General features: G+C 41.3%; 1 protein-coding gene across 2 annotated transcripts in view; it reads right to left on the bottom strand.

Moving 5' to 3' along the window:
* Positions 1 to 16937, bottom strand: part of CENPE (centromere protein E) — a 107512-nt gene that overhangs the window by 13973 nt on the left and 76602 nt on the right. For both annotated transcript variants that reach the window (XM_075860612.1, XM_075860613.1), the window contains 9 exons: positions 11906 to 12010; positions 11528 to 11800; positions 10489 to 10803; positions 9537 to 9701; positions 7133 to 7297; positions 6833 to 7048; positions 5623 to 5847; positions 5321 to 5530; positions 43 to 240 (listed from right to left, as the gene is read on the bottom strand). In XM_075860612.1, coding sequence (XP_075716727.1) covers positions 43 to 240; positions 5321 to 5530; positions 5623 to 5847; positions 6833 to 7048; positions 7133 to 7297; positions 9537 to 9701; positions 10489 to 10803; positions 11528 to 11800; positions 11906 to 12010 — 1872 coding nt within the window. The remainder of the gene's footprint in view (positions 1 to 42; positions 241 to 5320; positions 5531 to 5622; positions 5848 to 6832; positions 7049 to 7132; positions 7298 to 9536; positions 9702 to 10488; positions 10804 to 11527; positions 11801 to 11905; positions 12011 to 16937) is intronic.

Below are 16937 nucleotides of genomic sequence, written 5' to 3'. Positions count from 1 at the left end.
AGTTACACAAGACTTCTATTAATAGAAGTGGAAATAAAATACCTTTAATTCCTGGATATTTTTCAGAGTTTCACGCAATCGCGCATTTTCTTCTTCTAAGATGTTAGAATCTCCAGATGGTGAAATGCGTTGTAACCTTTGCAGCAGTTCCTTATTTTTATCTTTCTTCTCCTGCAGGTCGGTTTCCAAATTCTTGACATACATCATTGTGTCTTGCTTTATTTTAGACCGACATATTATCTGGAAACCCAAAAAAACAAAACAAATCGACATCAAATTTTCACGAATCATGGAACTATGCAAAATGTTAAACGGGTATTATTCCCCAGAAAGAAACTTTACAGGGAACCGGTCATGTTATACAGCAGGAGGAGCTGATCAGATTGATAAATGCTGCACCGAATCTTTTCCTACAAAACTATATAAGTTCCTGCTCATTGTGTGCCAAGTCGTCCAGTGAGAATGAATATAGAGATCAGAGTCGTACCTCTCACTAGACGCCTAAGCCCGGAATACGAAGCAACTTAAAATGACTGACAAGTGATACTGAATCGTCGCTCACAATTTGATATTAATCTGTTCAGCTCCTCCTGCTCTGTAACACGCTGTAGATAGGACCGCATGTTTAACGCCACAGGTTGTCTTTAATGTTTTACGGTCAATCATATGCAACAGATATTTGGATCTACTAAACGCTTCTTAGGCTGGGTTCCCACATCGCGTAAACGCTGCAGAAGTTCCACAACGTTTACAGTAGTAGCAAAGTGAATGAGATTTGAAGAAATCTCATGCAGACGCTGCGGAAAAAATCTGCAGCGAAAACGTTCATAAATTCCCCGGCGGCGTGTTTTTTTTAAAATCCGCAGAATGTAAATTTATGCTGCGTTTTCCCCATTGAATTCAATGGAGATGTAAAACCCGCAACATGTAGCCGAGTGTTGTGACTTTTGCACGCGGAAACTCTGCGATTCCACTGCAAAAATGGCACGTTTTTTACAGTTTTAAAATCAATTTTAAAAGAAGCTTCTACTTACCACCCGGGCGTTGTCATAGAAACGCTTTCTTCTGTTCTTCTAGGCCGGCATCCTGGGATGACCTGTCATCCCATGTGACCGCTGCAGCTTCATCCCAGGAGGCCGGACTTCACGGACAATGAAGGGACAGATCGCCTTTTATTTTTACCAACTTTTATTTTTTTTCCTCCAAGTGCTGCTTTCCGCTGCGGAAATTCCGCTTTAACTGCTCCACAACGTGGGGCGGTTTTTCGGGCAGAATTTGCTGTAGGTTCTTGGTCGGATAAGTTGCGTACTTTAATGCAGAGTATCCGACTTGTGGCAACCCAGCCTTATAAATGCTTAGCAGAAGCTAGCTGGGGCATTAAAGAGCAGAAAGGGCTCATAGCAGCCGGCTCTGTCTGTTTCTGCATTAAAAGGATCATTTATGGGTTTGTTGTTTTTATTTTACAATAAAAGTCTCATCTGTGGGGATCCAAGTGCGTAGTCAACAGCCAAGTGACCGCACTTATTTCCATATCGTCAAAATCTTTTAATGGATAGGGACTATGTATGCACAAACACTACTCTGCCGAGAGCCGTGACTGGGCATCCCTGTCCTTGGCAACAGTGGGGATCTCGGCTGCAAGATTACCACCGAGCAGATTTTACCATGAGTACTCTCAAAAATACTATTCTTAACCCCTACCCGCACGACTCCAACTATAAGTCGTCGCAGGAGGTTACATCCCGCACGAGGACGTATAGTTATGGAGTCGTTCCTGGTGCAGACAGTCAGCGAGTGTGCACAGGGAAGTCAGCTTGACACACCACTCGTCGGCCAGCGGTCCTTTGCCGCTGATTCTGGCAAGTATCCCCTTAAATGCCACGAGCTGGTGCGATCGCAGCATTTTAGGTGTTTCTAGCACATCAGCAGACCCCATGATGAAATTGTGGCGTTTGCCTATGGTTGGCATGGCAACCTGAGGCCAAACAACGGCCTCAGTGTCTGCCATGGACGGAAGCCTATCAGGACTAGCCTCCGGCTGCTCCGGATAGTGACAGGAAGTCAGTCGTTCCCTATGCACACCGTCTGACAATGTGCATCGGGAGGTCAGCTGTCCCCGACAGCTGACACTCCACTGTTGCCAATCAGCGGCACATCGCCGCTGATTTTGGCAATTAACCTCTTAAATGCAGCGATCGATTGCGATCGCCGCATTTAGGGGGTTTGTAGCACATCGGCAGCTCCCATGCAATTGTGGGGGGTTGCCGATGGCAACCGGAGGCCAGACAACGGCCTCCGGATCAGCCATGTATGGAAGCCTATGAGGACCAGCCCCTGGCTGGACCTCATAGGCTTACGGTCAGAGTGACTGACGTCACACTGACAGTTGGAATACATTACACTACCTTGGTAGTGTAATAGATTCTAGCAGCAATCAGAGCTGCAGGTAAAAAAAAAAAAAAAAAGTGAAAAATATATTCTAAAAAAAAGAAAGTGTAAAAATAAAAATTATAAGTTAAAAAAAAAAAAAACCTGCTTTTTTTCCCCTACAATAAGGCCTCATGCACACGGCTGTGATTTTCGAGTCGGCCGGCCACGGAGTGATAGCCATGATCCGCGGGCCGTGCACATGGCCGCGGCCATTATTTTCAATGAACCCGGTCCGCAGAACACGGCTGTAATAAGACATGTCCGTTCTTTCTGCGGTGCGGGCTCCTGGGCCATGCACTGACCGTGAAAACCACGGTCGTGTACATGGCCCCATAGGAATGAATGGGGCCGCAATTCTCCCGTTGATTTTCGGGGGAATTGCGGCCGCAAAAGCACGTTCGTGTGCATGAGGCCTTAGTCTTTTTATAGGAAAAAAGTGAAACCGTTAAAAAAAAACAAAAAAAAAAAAAAAGTGCACATATTTGGTATTACTGCGTTCGTAACTACCCAGTCTATAAAACTGTTATTTTTCCGGAACAGTTAACACCGCAAAAATAATAAACGAAAAACAATGCCAGAATTGCTATTTTTTGGTCACCACCCCTCCCAAGATATAGAATAAAAAGTGATCAGAAAGCCGCATTTACCCCAAAATAGTACCAATAAAAGTGACAACCCGTCCCGCAAAAAACAAGGCTCTCTGCATAATATCACATTTTTATAACATTTATTTTGTGTTGCCATATTCTAACGCTGCAAAGCAAATAAAACTATATACATATATATGGCATCGCCGTAATCGTACAGACTTGAAGTGACTTAATTTATTGCGCACGGTGAATGCCGTAAGAAATAAATTGAAAACTCCGAAATCGCTGTTTTTCTGGTCACCTTCGCTCTAAAAAAATAAAAACGTGATCAAGAAGCTGTATGTACCATAAAATGGTACCAATAAAAGCTACAGCTCGTCCCGCCAAAAATAAGCCCTCACACCGCTCAATCTACCAAAAAAAAATAAGAGTTCTGGCTCTCAGAATGTGGTGATAGAACAAATGTTTATTTTTTTAACCAAAAAAAATAATTTATTTATATATATATATATATATATATATATAAAAAACACCACAACTGTATGAATTTGGCATCACAGTAATCGTATTGAGACGCAGAATAAAGTTAAGTAGTCGTCTTTACCGCACGGTCAAAGACGCAAAAACAAAACCCAAAAGACAAGTGGAGGAATCAGTGTTTTCCAATTTCAACCCGAAATTTATTTTCAGTTTACCAGTACATTATATGGTACCGTAATGGTGTCAATAGAAACTACAACTCTTCCCGCAAAACATAAGCCCTCAGACCGCTCTATTGACGGAAAAAAAAATAAAATAAATAAAAATAGTTATGGCTCTTGGAAGGCAGGGAGTGAAAAACGAAAAAGCAAAAAAGGATCAGTCCTGAAGGGGTTAATTAATTTCTAATACAAAAACATTTCCACATATGGGGTATTTTCGTACTCGGGAGAAAATTCTTTACAAAGCGTTGGGCGGCTTTTTTTCTTTTATCCCTCCAGTAACCAAAAGGCGCTCCTTCCCATCTGTGTGTCCAAACATCAGTTTATGACCACATATGGGGTATTGCCGGAATCGGGAGAAATTGCTTTATAAATGTTGGGGTGCTTTTTCTCCTTTATTCCTTGAAAAGATTTCTATGTTTTAGTAGAAAAAAAAAAAAAAAAAAGAAGTAGATTTTCATCTTCAGACTAATTCCACTAAATTCTGCAAAAAACCTGTGGGGTCAAAATGCTAACAATACCACTAGTAAACCTCCTTGAGGGGTGTAGTTTCCAAAATGGGGACACTATTTGGGGGTTTCCACTGTTTAGGCACCGCAAGATCTCTTTAAACCTGACATGGTGCCTTAAATATATTCCTAAAAAAAAAAACAAAAAACACAGGAGGCCCCAAAATACACTAGTTGCTCCTTTGCTTATGAGGCCGGTGTTTCAGTCCATTAACACACCAAGGCCACATCTGAGAGATTTCTAAAAACTGCAGCATCTGGGCATTGAATATGGAGTTGCATTTCTGTGTTACAGAAAAAAGTTATTACAAATAAATTTGCCAAAAAAATAATTCATCTGTAAATTTTACCTCTACTTTGCTTTAATTCCTGTGAAACGCCTAAAGGGTTAAAAGTCTTTCTGAATGCTGTTTTGAATGCTTTGAGAGGTGCAGTTTTCAAATGGGGTGATTTATGGGGACTTTTTAATATACAAGGCCCTCAAAGCCACTTCAGAACTGAACTGGTCACTGTAAAAATAGCCTTTCGAAAATTACTTGAAAAAGTGAGAAATTGCTGCTAAAGTTCTAAGCCTCGTAACGCCCTAACAATAAAAGGATGTTCAAAAAACAATGCCAACATAAAGTAGACATATGGGAAATGTAAGCTAGTGACTATTTTGTACGGTATTGCTATCTGTTCTACAAGTAGATACATTTAAATTTACAAAAATGCAAATTCTCTAAAACTTGGAGTTTTTCCACAAAAATATTGATCTACCAATTTTTTTTCTCACTAACATGAAGTAAAATAGGTCGCGAGAAAATAATCTCAGAATCGCTTGGATAGCTAAAGGCATTCCTACATTATTACCACATAAAGTGACAATTCAGATTTAAAAAAATAGTCTGTGTCCACAAGGCCAAAACAGGCTCAGTCCTAAAGGGGTGTGATATCCATCATATACAAGTACACGTGTCACACAATTATCCAAGCCTATAATGGTCTTCTTTAGGTCTAATTCAGCCAGTAGTCTACTCCTTCAAAATATTAGTGAAAGCAATTTTAGAACACTCCGACTTGCCAGAAAATGTAAACATAAAATATTTACCTTCAGTTTCTTTGTTACATCCTGGATTACGCCCACAATCCGTCTGTTTTCCTGAAGTACTCCATCATTGAGCCTTTTGGTATCAAAGTGTAAGCCTTTAAATTCTTCCAGCCACACAAGGAATTCTTTTTTGCACTTAATTTCTTCTTGAAGGTCAACTTCTATACTACTTAGGGCAACTTGGACCGCAGAAAAGCCGTCTTCAACACGCTACACGTAAAAATTATTAGGTTGGAAATTAAGGTTTGCCTCAAGTTTCTTTTTAGTGTAAGTAGTACGATGATGTCGGACGTCATACATACCTTCATCGTCTCAATTTTCTTAAATATCAGCTGACTCAAGAATTCAAGTTCACAGAATTTTAGCTCCTCTGCCGCACTCTCGGACCATCTTGTGCCATGCTGTTCTAGAGACTGACACTGAAGAAGCAGCTCATCATTTTTCCTCTGCACTGCACATAATTCACTCTCATAGTCCTTAACCAAATTGTATTGTTCATCTTTGACTACTGCAGCCCTATACACAACCTAGGAAACAAAAAAAGCGTTTTCAGGACTATCCTTAGGCCATCAATTAAAAATTGGACAGCGCTGCAGTACCAGGTACAGCTGCCCATACGAGTCGACGTGCTTGTGTAAGCAAACAAAAGGCTGCTGCTCCTACGTTCTGCTAATCCGGGGAGTGGGGTCGGACCACCATTGATCAAATATTGATGGCCTATTCTAACGCATGAAAGAGGTGCACAATTCTGAATTAATGCTGCTTCACAGTGGAAACATTTTCTGGCTTCATATATAGGAAGAGATTTACACGCTAGGTAAGGCTACATTCAGGCCGTGTAAAAGCGTACGTCAGTCACTTTACAGAACAAGTCAATACGTCCACAGCTACGTGACAGGAACCGTATGTTTAAACTGCCTGTAAAGTACAGCCTACAAAAGCCTGCCACCGCATACTTCATATTCTCCTACACCGGCACTAGCGTCTCCTTCCTTTAGGAGGAGCGCTATTTTGCATACTTTCTCCCAGGTAGCATTGCCCTAAACCCACCATACCTCCTGGATTTCTGCAAGGAGGAATCAGTACCGTCTGACACCTGCACAATGTGACACGAAGGGCATTTTCACACTGCTTATTTTCAGGTGTATTTTGGAGCGTAAACCGTTTGTATTCCGCTCCTAAAGACACCTGCAATCAGCTTCCTGTTGATTTCAATCGGGCAATACACTGAAGTTTATATGAAGCGTATTTTTACGTTGCTGAATTTAAAATGCCTCGTAAAAAGGTAACCACGTTACTTTTTAAACTGATTTACCATTGACAAAAAAAAAAAAGGAAAGCTTTGAAAACCGCCTTACTTATTTTAAAAAAAACAAAAAACAAACACTTTGAAAATTGGCTCCAAAAACGCCTGAATTCAGAGGCTGTTCACGGTTGAAGTGAGCCCCACACATACAGTTCGCCGTGTGAACATACCCTTAGATCTTAAGTCATTATAGACCAGAACTATACCTTAAAATTATTGAGCACAGTTTGCATTTGTGTGTTTAGCTTGATGTGTTCAGCTTGCAGATTTCCAAATGCTGTAGAAAGCGTTGATGATAGAGATTCCTTTATAGCACTCATCGACTGTTTTTGAGCTTCGGTTTCACTTTGAAGGTTGTAAATGTTGCTCAACAAACTGTGATAATGATTTAAATACACAGTAGAAACGTTCACTATAAGACCCTGTAAAAACAAAAACAACAATATTTAGTGGTCATGTCTCATTTAGCCAGCCAATACGGTCTTGCAACTTGTAAACAATGTTACCTTCCATTCCTGAGTCTTTCCTTCAAGAATTTCAGTTCTTTCTGCTAGTTCATCTTTGTCCTGTGCAGGCTCACTCTGCATTAAACGCAAAACTTTAACTTCTTTCCCCAGATTATCCACCTCGTCACACAGGTCACGGTTCTTCGTCTTTTCATCTTTTACTTCCTGAAATAAAAGTATTAACATTCAAGATCCTAACAAGCAATCCGATAAAAGATTTAAAGAGAACCTTCCACCTGCCCATACATGAGCAGCATGTAATAGTCAGGGATGTACAAATCCTGGGGCACTTTACACTTTTTTCCTATCTTCATCCGTTATTTAGATATCGATGCAGTTATATTTGGCACCCAATATTTAAATAACCCCCTGAGCTCTCAATGGGGCGTGTAATTGTCAGAGCGCGGAGCGGCGCGAACATGCGCTCGCAGGCTCTCTTTTGTTCAGCTCGTCTGCCGAGAGCTAGAATTCTCTCTCGAGATTAGTCTTGTCCTTTTCTGCAGAGAGCTGAAGAGTCAGTGAGTGTGCGTGCACAGCTCCGATCCCACTGCCGAAGATGCTCCCGCCGCCATGGAACAGAAGAATTCACATGCTTCTCTTCTGTTCCGTGGTGGTGGCAGAGCTGCGTGCACACGCTCTGCTCTCCCCAGCTCTTGCTGTAACACCGTCCGTAGCCGATTGGACAGGGTCACAGCGATGTTACACGCCCCATTGACTGTTCAGGGGGATAGATAGATAGATAATATATGGTCTTCAGTATTTTTTGTTTTAATCTCAGGATCCTCAAGGATAATATTGCGTACTTCATTATGTGCCTCATCACAGAGGCCAATAATCCCAAATGTCTTTTCACCCGTCCCTTTTTTTAATGGGATGAGGAGATCCCTCCTATTTCTACCAATCGCATCCTCAAAGGCTCTCCGGAGTGATATCAGGATACCCTCTCTCTCCCTAAATCTCTCTCGAAGAGAATTGGCTTCGGTCTTAAATGATTTTGTAGATGAACAGTTCCTGCTCATTCGAAGGTATTGACCTTTTGGTATCCTCCTCATGAATGCTACTGGGTGGTGACTTTCCCCATTTCAGAAGACTGTTGGTGGAAGTGGATTTCCTATATACTGAGGTATGGATTTTCCCTTCAGTATCTTTTTCCACCAGCACGTCAAGAAATGCCAAATGTATCATGCCGCACTCCTAGGTGAACCGAAGGTTCAGTTAATTTACATAAAGAGGTTGTACAAATTTGCGAAAAACTGATTCAGATCTATGCCATAATATAAAAATATCATCGATGAATCTATACCATCAAAGGATCCTAGAGCACCACTCCTGGTTTACATCCACAAAATATTCTCCCTCCAGCCCAGGAACAGGTTTGAGTACAAGGGGGCACACGGGCTCCCCATAGTCGCATCCCTGAGCTGGTGGACGAACCGACCATCGAAGAGAAAAAAGTTCGGTGTCAGACAAAATTCCCAATACAAACTCTTTGAGGCCTGAATGGATTACCTCGTTTCTAGGAAGCTTCTCACCTCCAATATACACAAATTGTGTGGTATAGAAGTGTACAGAGCCTGCACATCAATACTTGCCAATAATATCTGTCCACCCAATTCAAGGCTGTCCATCCTGAGGTTAGTTGTGTCACGCAAATATGAGGGTAGGCTACTCACAAATGGTCTTAAAATTCTATCCACTTATGGATCGATATTCTGACCTATACTCCCTATTCCTGAGACAATTGGACGTCCCCGAATGGGCAGTCATTTTGTGCACCTTTGGAAGTGAATAGAAAGTGCATATTGTAGGAAGAAGTAGAAAGTCTTGCTCTCAGAAATTAGGCCTTAATTATTTGCCAATAGAACAGCCTCTAGATCCTGTATAAATGCTGGACTAGGATCCCTATCTAGAATCCTATAGCAGTGTCCTTAACCAATGTTAGACATTTCCTGGTATGTCTTCTGGTCCACGACCGCTACACTCCCCGACTTGTCTGAGGGTTGAATTGTGATGCTATTGTCCTGCTCTAGGATCATAAGGCTCCTGGTTTCTTCTTCAGTAAGATTTGCTTTACCCCGTACCTTCCCTTCCAGGAGATCAATTTCTTTTGTGACTAAGTCTAGAAAGTTATCGGTGTGGCATGTCTCCTAGCAACGGCAATTTTTCATTTTTAGAGTAGTAAATGCATTTACTACTAAGAGAAAAAAAAAAAGGCTGCAATACCTGTAAATCGCCACTAAATGCGTGTTGAAGATTCAAAGTGAGCAATAGAAATGAAGGGGGAGCAGTGCTCGTACGAGCGATGTACCCCCTTCTAAACAGCTGATAGGCGGGGGTCCCAGGAGTCGGATCCTGACCCATCAGCCATTGATGGCCTGTGGTAACTGATTTGCAATAGACTTACCTGGTGTAACTGCTGCATTTGCAGTTGCAGAGAAGATACTTGCTGTAACAGGTTATTTACTTCATTAACTTTCTCAACTAGATGTTCATTCCTCTCCTCACACTCCTTCTCGACAGCCTGAAGTTTTGTCTGAGAAGTGATCAGGTCATCTTGTAGCTGTGCAACCTAGTAAAAAATCAGGCCATTTAATACTGTACGTTTAAGTTTGAAGTATAAATCCACACGTAGCGGAATTAGGGCAAATCTGCGCCGAAATCAACACAGTTGGATTATAGGTGTCAGCGGATTTCCTCCTAAGCAATGCAAAGCATAAAATCCGAAACACAATTGACATGCTGTGGTTTTAAACATCCACAATGTGCCGTGAACGCTGCGCTCATTTATTTTACACACTTCAAATGGCATGGGATTTTAAAAGCCTCATCCACATGCATTGTATTATAAATAATTTCTGATTTCTGGTGCAGAACCCGCAAAGATATAAAAAACAATAATTAATGTATGTAAACCCATGTAGTGTAGCTTTAATTAGGCTTTACACGATAAAAAAAATATTTTTTTTTTTCATCTCGGCATTCCATGTATAACTGAGAAACGTGGCGACCGCTACAGGAGGCCTTATTTTGCTCTTTTAGTGAGGAGTTTAAATTTTAGGCTGATAAGCAATGGGGAGGGGAAAAAAACCAAAACCCCCACCAATAATGATTATTTTTTTTTCTTTTTAACAGCGTTTGTTGCCGACTGGCAAACGGACCCAGTTTTCAATCTGCATAAGTAAAAATTACACTTCGAAATCTAGAGAAAAACAACCAGTATCACATTTTTTCACTTCAATAGGGGCACGATTATGCAAAATCAGAATGTACCCAAGCAATCACCAGTCTGCTAATGCGACATCCGAACACTCATTTATTACACGCGAGGTAGCAATATGGATTTACGGTATACTTACGGCTTTCTCTCGATCTTGCAGGCTGGCATATAGATTTTCTTTTTCACTTCGTGCTCTTTGGAGCAGCTGCTGGAACTGCTCCTGTTCTTGGTGAAGAGACGACACTTCCAGTTCATACTGCTGTACCTGCTTTTGTAGCGCAACTTCATCGGTCTCCAGTCGCTTGGTGGAAGCATCACTGAGGTGCATCTTCTCTCGCAGTTTTTGGAGCTCAAATTCCAGTTCATCTAATTGGCTAGTCTTCCTAATTTGTTCATCGGCTAAGAGGTTATGTTCGTGTTTTAGCTGCTGTATTTCCTCCCTCAATTTATTAGCCTGATTTATAAACAAACAAATAAAAAGTGTCAAATTTCAGAAAAGAACCTTCAACTCTAAACTTTAGGAAACTGCATTAGAGAAGAACCAAGGAAAGCGCACAGGGGGTCAAAGAGGACTCCGCTCAGCAGAGCACTGCAACTTTATATCAACCCCCCACTGATCACAACTAGGTTTTGTCGCTTGTGAAAATATAATATTAAAAAGGACATGTCCAGGTTCTGGGCTTTTTGTGGTTTTGTTTTTATAGTGATGACCTCCCCACAGAATAGGACATCAGTATGTAATCGGTGGGGGTCAGACACCCGGACCCCACACCAATCAGCTGTTCCAGCTGCCAGAAGCAGAATCTGTGCTGCAGCTCTGCTTCTATTTAAGTGAATAAGAACAGAGCTTCAGTAAGCCAGCACGGCCGCTGTACAGTGACCGGAGCCATCTGATTCCAGCACCCTAAGGCAGCCAGAATAGCTGATGTGTGGGGTCCGGGCGTTGGACCCCCACTGATTATATACGGATGACCTATCAGTATAAGAAAAAAATAAATAGCCCCAAGGCTGGACAAACCCTTTAATGTACGAATACTTGTAATTTGCAGGTCAGACAGTGACGTCTTCTGTATTTGCAGATCTTCGCTTTAGTATGGAAAGGACATGCAAATAAGGCCAATTCTGTACTACACTCGGTGGAGGGGGTTTTGTTCGATCACAAGTAATATAAATTGTACCTCTTCTTCTAGGTTTCTCTTGCAATGCTGCAGGTCATCCCTTTCGTGTGTAATACTTCTCATTTTGTCAGCGAGTTCAAGTATCTTCTGAGACGCGGCTTCTCTTTCCTTCTCGGATTGTTTCAAGTCAAAGTCTTTGCTCTTTAAATCCTCCATAAGATGTTCCAGTTTAGAAGTCAGATCTTGTTTAGACTGGTCAAAAATCTGTCCGTCTTCAACAGCTTCGTTGAGGAGAAGAATCTTTTCTTGCAATTCTCTCTCTAGTGAAGAGGACTTTATTTAAGAAAAACCAAAAAACAAGGTGAACGTCTCCAGAAAGATTCAACTGGGAGGAATATGGTTCATAATATTAAGTGATTAACAATGCCGAATGAATACCTTTTCTTCCAGCAAAGAAACCCCATTGATCAGCTGATCTACCCTTTCCTTCTGCTGCTGAAGTTCTTCTTGAGTCCTTTGAAGCTCTTCTTGCGTTTCTGTAGACTGCAATGTAAGAGAACAGTAGAATCAAACCGCAATCCCAATACGCTACTGGAAACCGCTGAACTCTGAAATATTGGTGGTATAAGTGTAGATTTTCTTTAATAACTATAGCCCGCTTGAACGCATATTAAAACAAACACGAGAAAATGCAACTTTGCAAATAATCTTAAATAAAATGTGTCTACAGCCCCTATGCAAACCTATGTTTCCATGGTTACACACTTTAACCCCTTAGGCTGTGTAAACACCGTGTGAACGGGGCCTTCATGACCAAGCCAGATTTGTCAAATCTGGTATGTCGGACTTTAGAGAATAACTCTGCAATAGTTTTGCTTATATTTTTCCCTATTTGGAACTGCAAATATGTCATATGTATATACATACCGTACGTTTTTTAAATTAAATATATTGCCATCTCTTTGCTCAATTTTATTTTATCTTTTCAAAAGTGAGTCATTTAGAAGACTTACAAATGTAATAATATTTTATAAAATTTTGAAGTACATTTTGTTTTCCTGTACCAAGTCAGGTTTTCAAGGCCTCATAGGTGTCAGAATGGTGGAAATCCCCACAAATGACTCAATTTTGAAAACTACACCTATATATATATATATATATATATATATATATATATATATATAAAAAGGTATTTATCTAGGGGTGTAGTGAGTATTTTGACCCCACAGTTTGTTTTGTAAGAATTCATGCAAAGCAGATGAAAAAACAAACAAAACAATTTTTTCACAAATGTGTAAAGACAGATTTCTTTGTAAAGCGAACATGAGAATGAAGAAACACACCCCAAAATATATCACCCTGTTTCGCCCATGTTAAAAAATACCGCCATTGTGGCCTTGATCTTGTTACTAGGCCAAAGAGAGAGGGAGCACCCTTTGGCTTTCAGGGCACAGTTGAATAAATTCTCGGCCCCATATCATGCATTTAGAGGCATTGAGCTGCCTGAACAAAAAAAAAAAACCACGCAGAAATGACCCCATTTTAAAAGCCAGACCCCTAAAGGTATTCATCTAGTGGTGTAGTGGGCATGCGGACCAAAAATTTATTAAAAAAGAGGAAATAATGGGTATTCTTTCGTCAAATTCTTATTACGTTTCCACATGAAATAGGGGAGACATTTAGGTAAAAAAAGTTATTTTGTTAGAAATATGCCACATTAATAAATTTGTGCGGCATACAGAAGAGAAGTGAAGCCGTGTATTCTATGTCACTATAGACGCATTTGCCTGTACCTATGACTATGTCTTGCTGAAGAAGCAGTTGTCCCGCATCTGTGCCATTATAATGTGCAAGATCTTCAAAAAAAATGGAGGAAAATGTATCCAACTATGTTGCAAACTCGAGTCTGTTCACTAGATAGAAGAACACCTGCAGGGCTGCCATGACAAGGTTTTTTTTTTTTCAGTGACTGGTTGTACAACGTCCCTTTAGCTCCATCAATCCCTATATAAGGGAAGAAAGTGGCAAGTGACGCGGTACACCATAACAGGCCCCTGCCCGGCAAGGTAGGAACCGCTATGTGCACAAAACAACCAAATCGGTTAAAGTATATATAAAAGGGGCAGTGTCCAAAACCATCTATAGAAACAGTAAATGTCACTAATCCCCAAAATGATGTCAGTATTTCCAGAAGCATTGTCAGGTGCATTTGGTCCTGCGAAAACCTGAATGTAGTAACGCCCATAGTGTATTGATTAGGAACAGCTCGATTATTAGTGATCCTTCAAATTAAAAAAAAACAAACCAAACATGCCCGTATCACCATACAGAAATATTAATAAAAATAACAGCGTTGTTCAGCAGGACATAGTCATAAAAACAGTCAAAAGAAACAAAAAATGATCAAAAATATGAAGGGGGTAAAATATTTTCTGAATAAATTTTACTACCTCTCCCAAAAGAATTTCTCCCCACCTGGAAAGCCCAAACTAAAATGAAAGTAGAAATTTAAATTAACTTTCTAAAAAGACCCCCCCCCCATTTTGGCATTCCCTAATTAAAAAAATGAATAATTGTAAACTGTGTGGTACGTTTCAAAACAGGGGTAGTTGCAGAGTCCTGGTTGAGATGGGCACATCGGGCAGTAGAATAGACTATCCCTCCTCCTTCCATGCTTACTGCAAACCTGGAACCTTTTTTGGGGGATATCTTTGCGTCTCGGTGGAAGGGAGGGGGTGAAGAAAGTGGCGCTCTGCAAGTCTTCGCACATCCTCAGACTTGTAGGGTTGTGTAGGGGCATTGGAGTCAAATAGTTTTTTTTTTATTACAGTACAAACCCATTATAGGTAGCAATCTGAATTAGGTAGATTGCTACCTTTTTGTACCATGCCCTGGTCTTACGCTTCACCAAATAAGGTTGAAGCACCTGGTCCGACAGATCTACACCCCCAATGAATGTATTGTAGTCTGTCACACAGAGAGGCTTACGCTTTTCTACGGTGGCCCCCCTCTCGCTAACTGCCACCGTGGTGTCTGGATGCAGAGTGGACAACGTAGACGTCCTTCTTATCATTCCACTTTACTGCAAGTAACTCCTTGCTTGCCAGTGCGACTGACGCCCCCCTTTCCACACGTCTGGATACCAATTGCTTTGGGAATCCCACCCTGTTTTTACGGACTGTCCCGCAGGCCCCTATATTTGCAGCATTGAGGGATTTAAAAAAGGGGACACTGCTATAAAAGTTATCTGTGTAGAAATGGTACCCTTGGTGCAGGAATGGCACCATTAGGTCCCACACAATTTATCCGGAAGTGCCAATTGTCTCTGGGCAGCCTGGGGGATTAATTTGGCGGTCTTTGCCTTCATAGATTAAGAAACCGGAGGTGCACCCTGTTGTGCACTAGTGGGGGTCCATGATGAGTTGATGAATGTGGGTTTCTGTGCAATGAATAGTCTTGCATATTTGTCTGTTGGACAGTTAACTCCAGGACTTGGTCACTGACAAATATGTGGATGAAGTCCAAAAGGGTAGAATTAGCAACATTCACTTTTATTCCTGGGGTTGCTGACAGTTGCGGGACCTGGGGGAAATGAAATTGCAGGATCCCAGAACACAGGAGGGACTGCACCACTAGGCCCTGCACCTGGGTATTCGACAGCGGCCGACTGATTCCACCACCATAGGACTATGGGGTCCAGAGGTAGAAGTAGAACTGGAGGATTCACAGTCTGAAAAAAGTTCTACCTCTGAAGCAGAGTCGGTACCACTACCTGAACATAGCAAGGTATAGGCTTGCTCCGCAGTAAACACTCTCCCAGCCATTATTTGGGTTGAACTGTAAACGTTGGGCTTCTAACTTTTTTTTTGTATATTTTTTTTTCAAACTAAGAAAAAAACAAACACAAACAAGTATACCCTGACTATCACTAGGTAAATAGATTCTTAAAAGCAGCGCAGAAAAATAAAATTAAAAAAAATTAGGTAATAAAACCTGACTGCCATAAACCATACACATCACTTGTGCTCACCAACTTCAAGTCTGTGCCCCCTCATCCCGTGTGTGTGTTTTTTCACGTCACTTCACTTACACAGCTCAGGTTTTGGATAAAGTGTCTCTCTCTCCTCTCACAGATCAACTACAGTGAGGGGAGAGGAAGACACAGCCCATCTCCTGACTGTATTTGGTTAATATACTGACAGTCACTGTGATTATACCTATCACCGTGATCTACGTCAGCAGGGACCACTCAGATTGGTCCCTGGCTGTTACTATTTGCCATAGGCTGCCACAGGCAGCATTGGCAATGTACTAACGGCGCATGCGTGCGCCATTTTGATCAGGGACGGGAGGGCGGGCGGGTTCTGCAGGCCCTTATTTTTAACATTTCTCTCTTCTCACAGAATATAATTTGTAGTGCAGAACCTGAAATTCTAGTGGGTCACTAACGCTACTGTGGCCGGTTGGAGTCCTCCAGGCAGGAAGACATGTTGGGAGAAGGCAAGTGTCAGGGACACCTACCTGTGGATCAAATTTGACTTGATCAGAACGGAGCTTAGAAAAATCGCTCAGGAGCAAACTGTAACCGCAGTCAGCCAAGTCGTCAGCGCAGCTCACTGACTGAATTGGTTCAGAACGGCTTTCGACAGCTTTTATGTACTGTGATACAAAGAACTTGTAAAATTACAAAAGTAGTTTTGATCCCCAAATAAATGCATTTCAATATTTAAAAAAAATAAAATAAAATACCCCAAAAGCGGTCTATAGCCTTTAAAGAAGCGATCAGGGGGGTTTGGCGCTGCCTGGCTCCCAACAGGAACTTTTTCTTGGCAAAAGATATGGTATAGATTATACTCCATATATTTAAAATCAGGCAGCTACAAGTCGTTAGATATACGAGGCCTTTCGTTTTAAAATTAAAAAAACCCGTATATTATACGTTTTTCCTGTCGTCAAGATTGAAAAGATTTTGCCTACATGCATATATTTGCCCACTATACACCCTCTACATCTGTAGTTGCCAACAGAACGAATTGGTAGCCATGTTTGATTGGTTTGTCTATCAGGTGTAAAGTGGCTTTTTACCAGGCAATCCCTCTACGGCAGGCGATTTGTGGAGTGGTCAGTATTTTTTTTAAGCTCCTCATGAGGACATTCCAATATTTGGAGATACCAATAATCCTAAATGTATTTTCTCCCGTCTCTTTTTTGACTGGGATGAGGAGATCCCTCCTATTTCTACCAATCGCATCCTCAAAGGCTCTCCGGAGTGATATCAGGATACCCTCTCTCTCCCTAAATCTCTCTCGAAGAGAAGTGGCTTCGGTCTTAAATGATTTTGTAGATTAACAGTTCCTGCTCATTCGAAGGTATTGATCTTTTAGTATCCTCCTCATGAATGCTACTGGGAGAAGACTTTCCACATTTCAGAAGACTGTTGGTGGAAGTGGATTTTCTCTTTAGTATCTTT

The sequence above is a fragment of the Rhinoderma darwinii genome, chromosome 1 (genome assembly GCF_050947455.1).
Source record: "Rhinoderma darwinii isolate aRhiDar2 chromosome 1, aRhiDar2.hap1, whole genome shotgun sequence".
NCBI classification, from domain to species: domain Eukaryota; kingdom Metazoa; phylum Chordata; class Amphibia; order Anura; family Rhinodermatidae; genus Rhinoderma; species Rhinoderma darwinii.
Note: the sequence above shows the minus strand (reverse complement) of the source record. Positions and strands in the feature narration are given on the sequence as shown.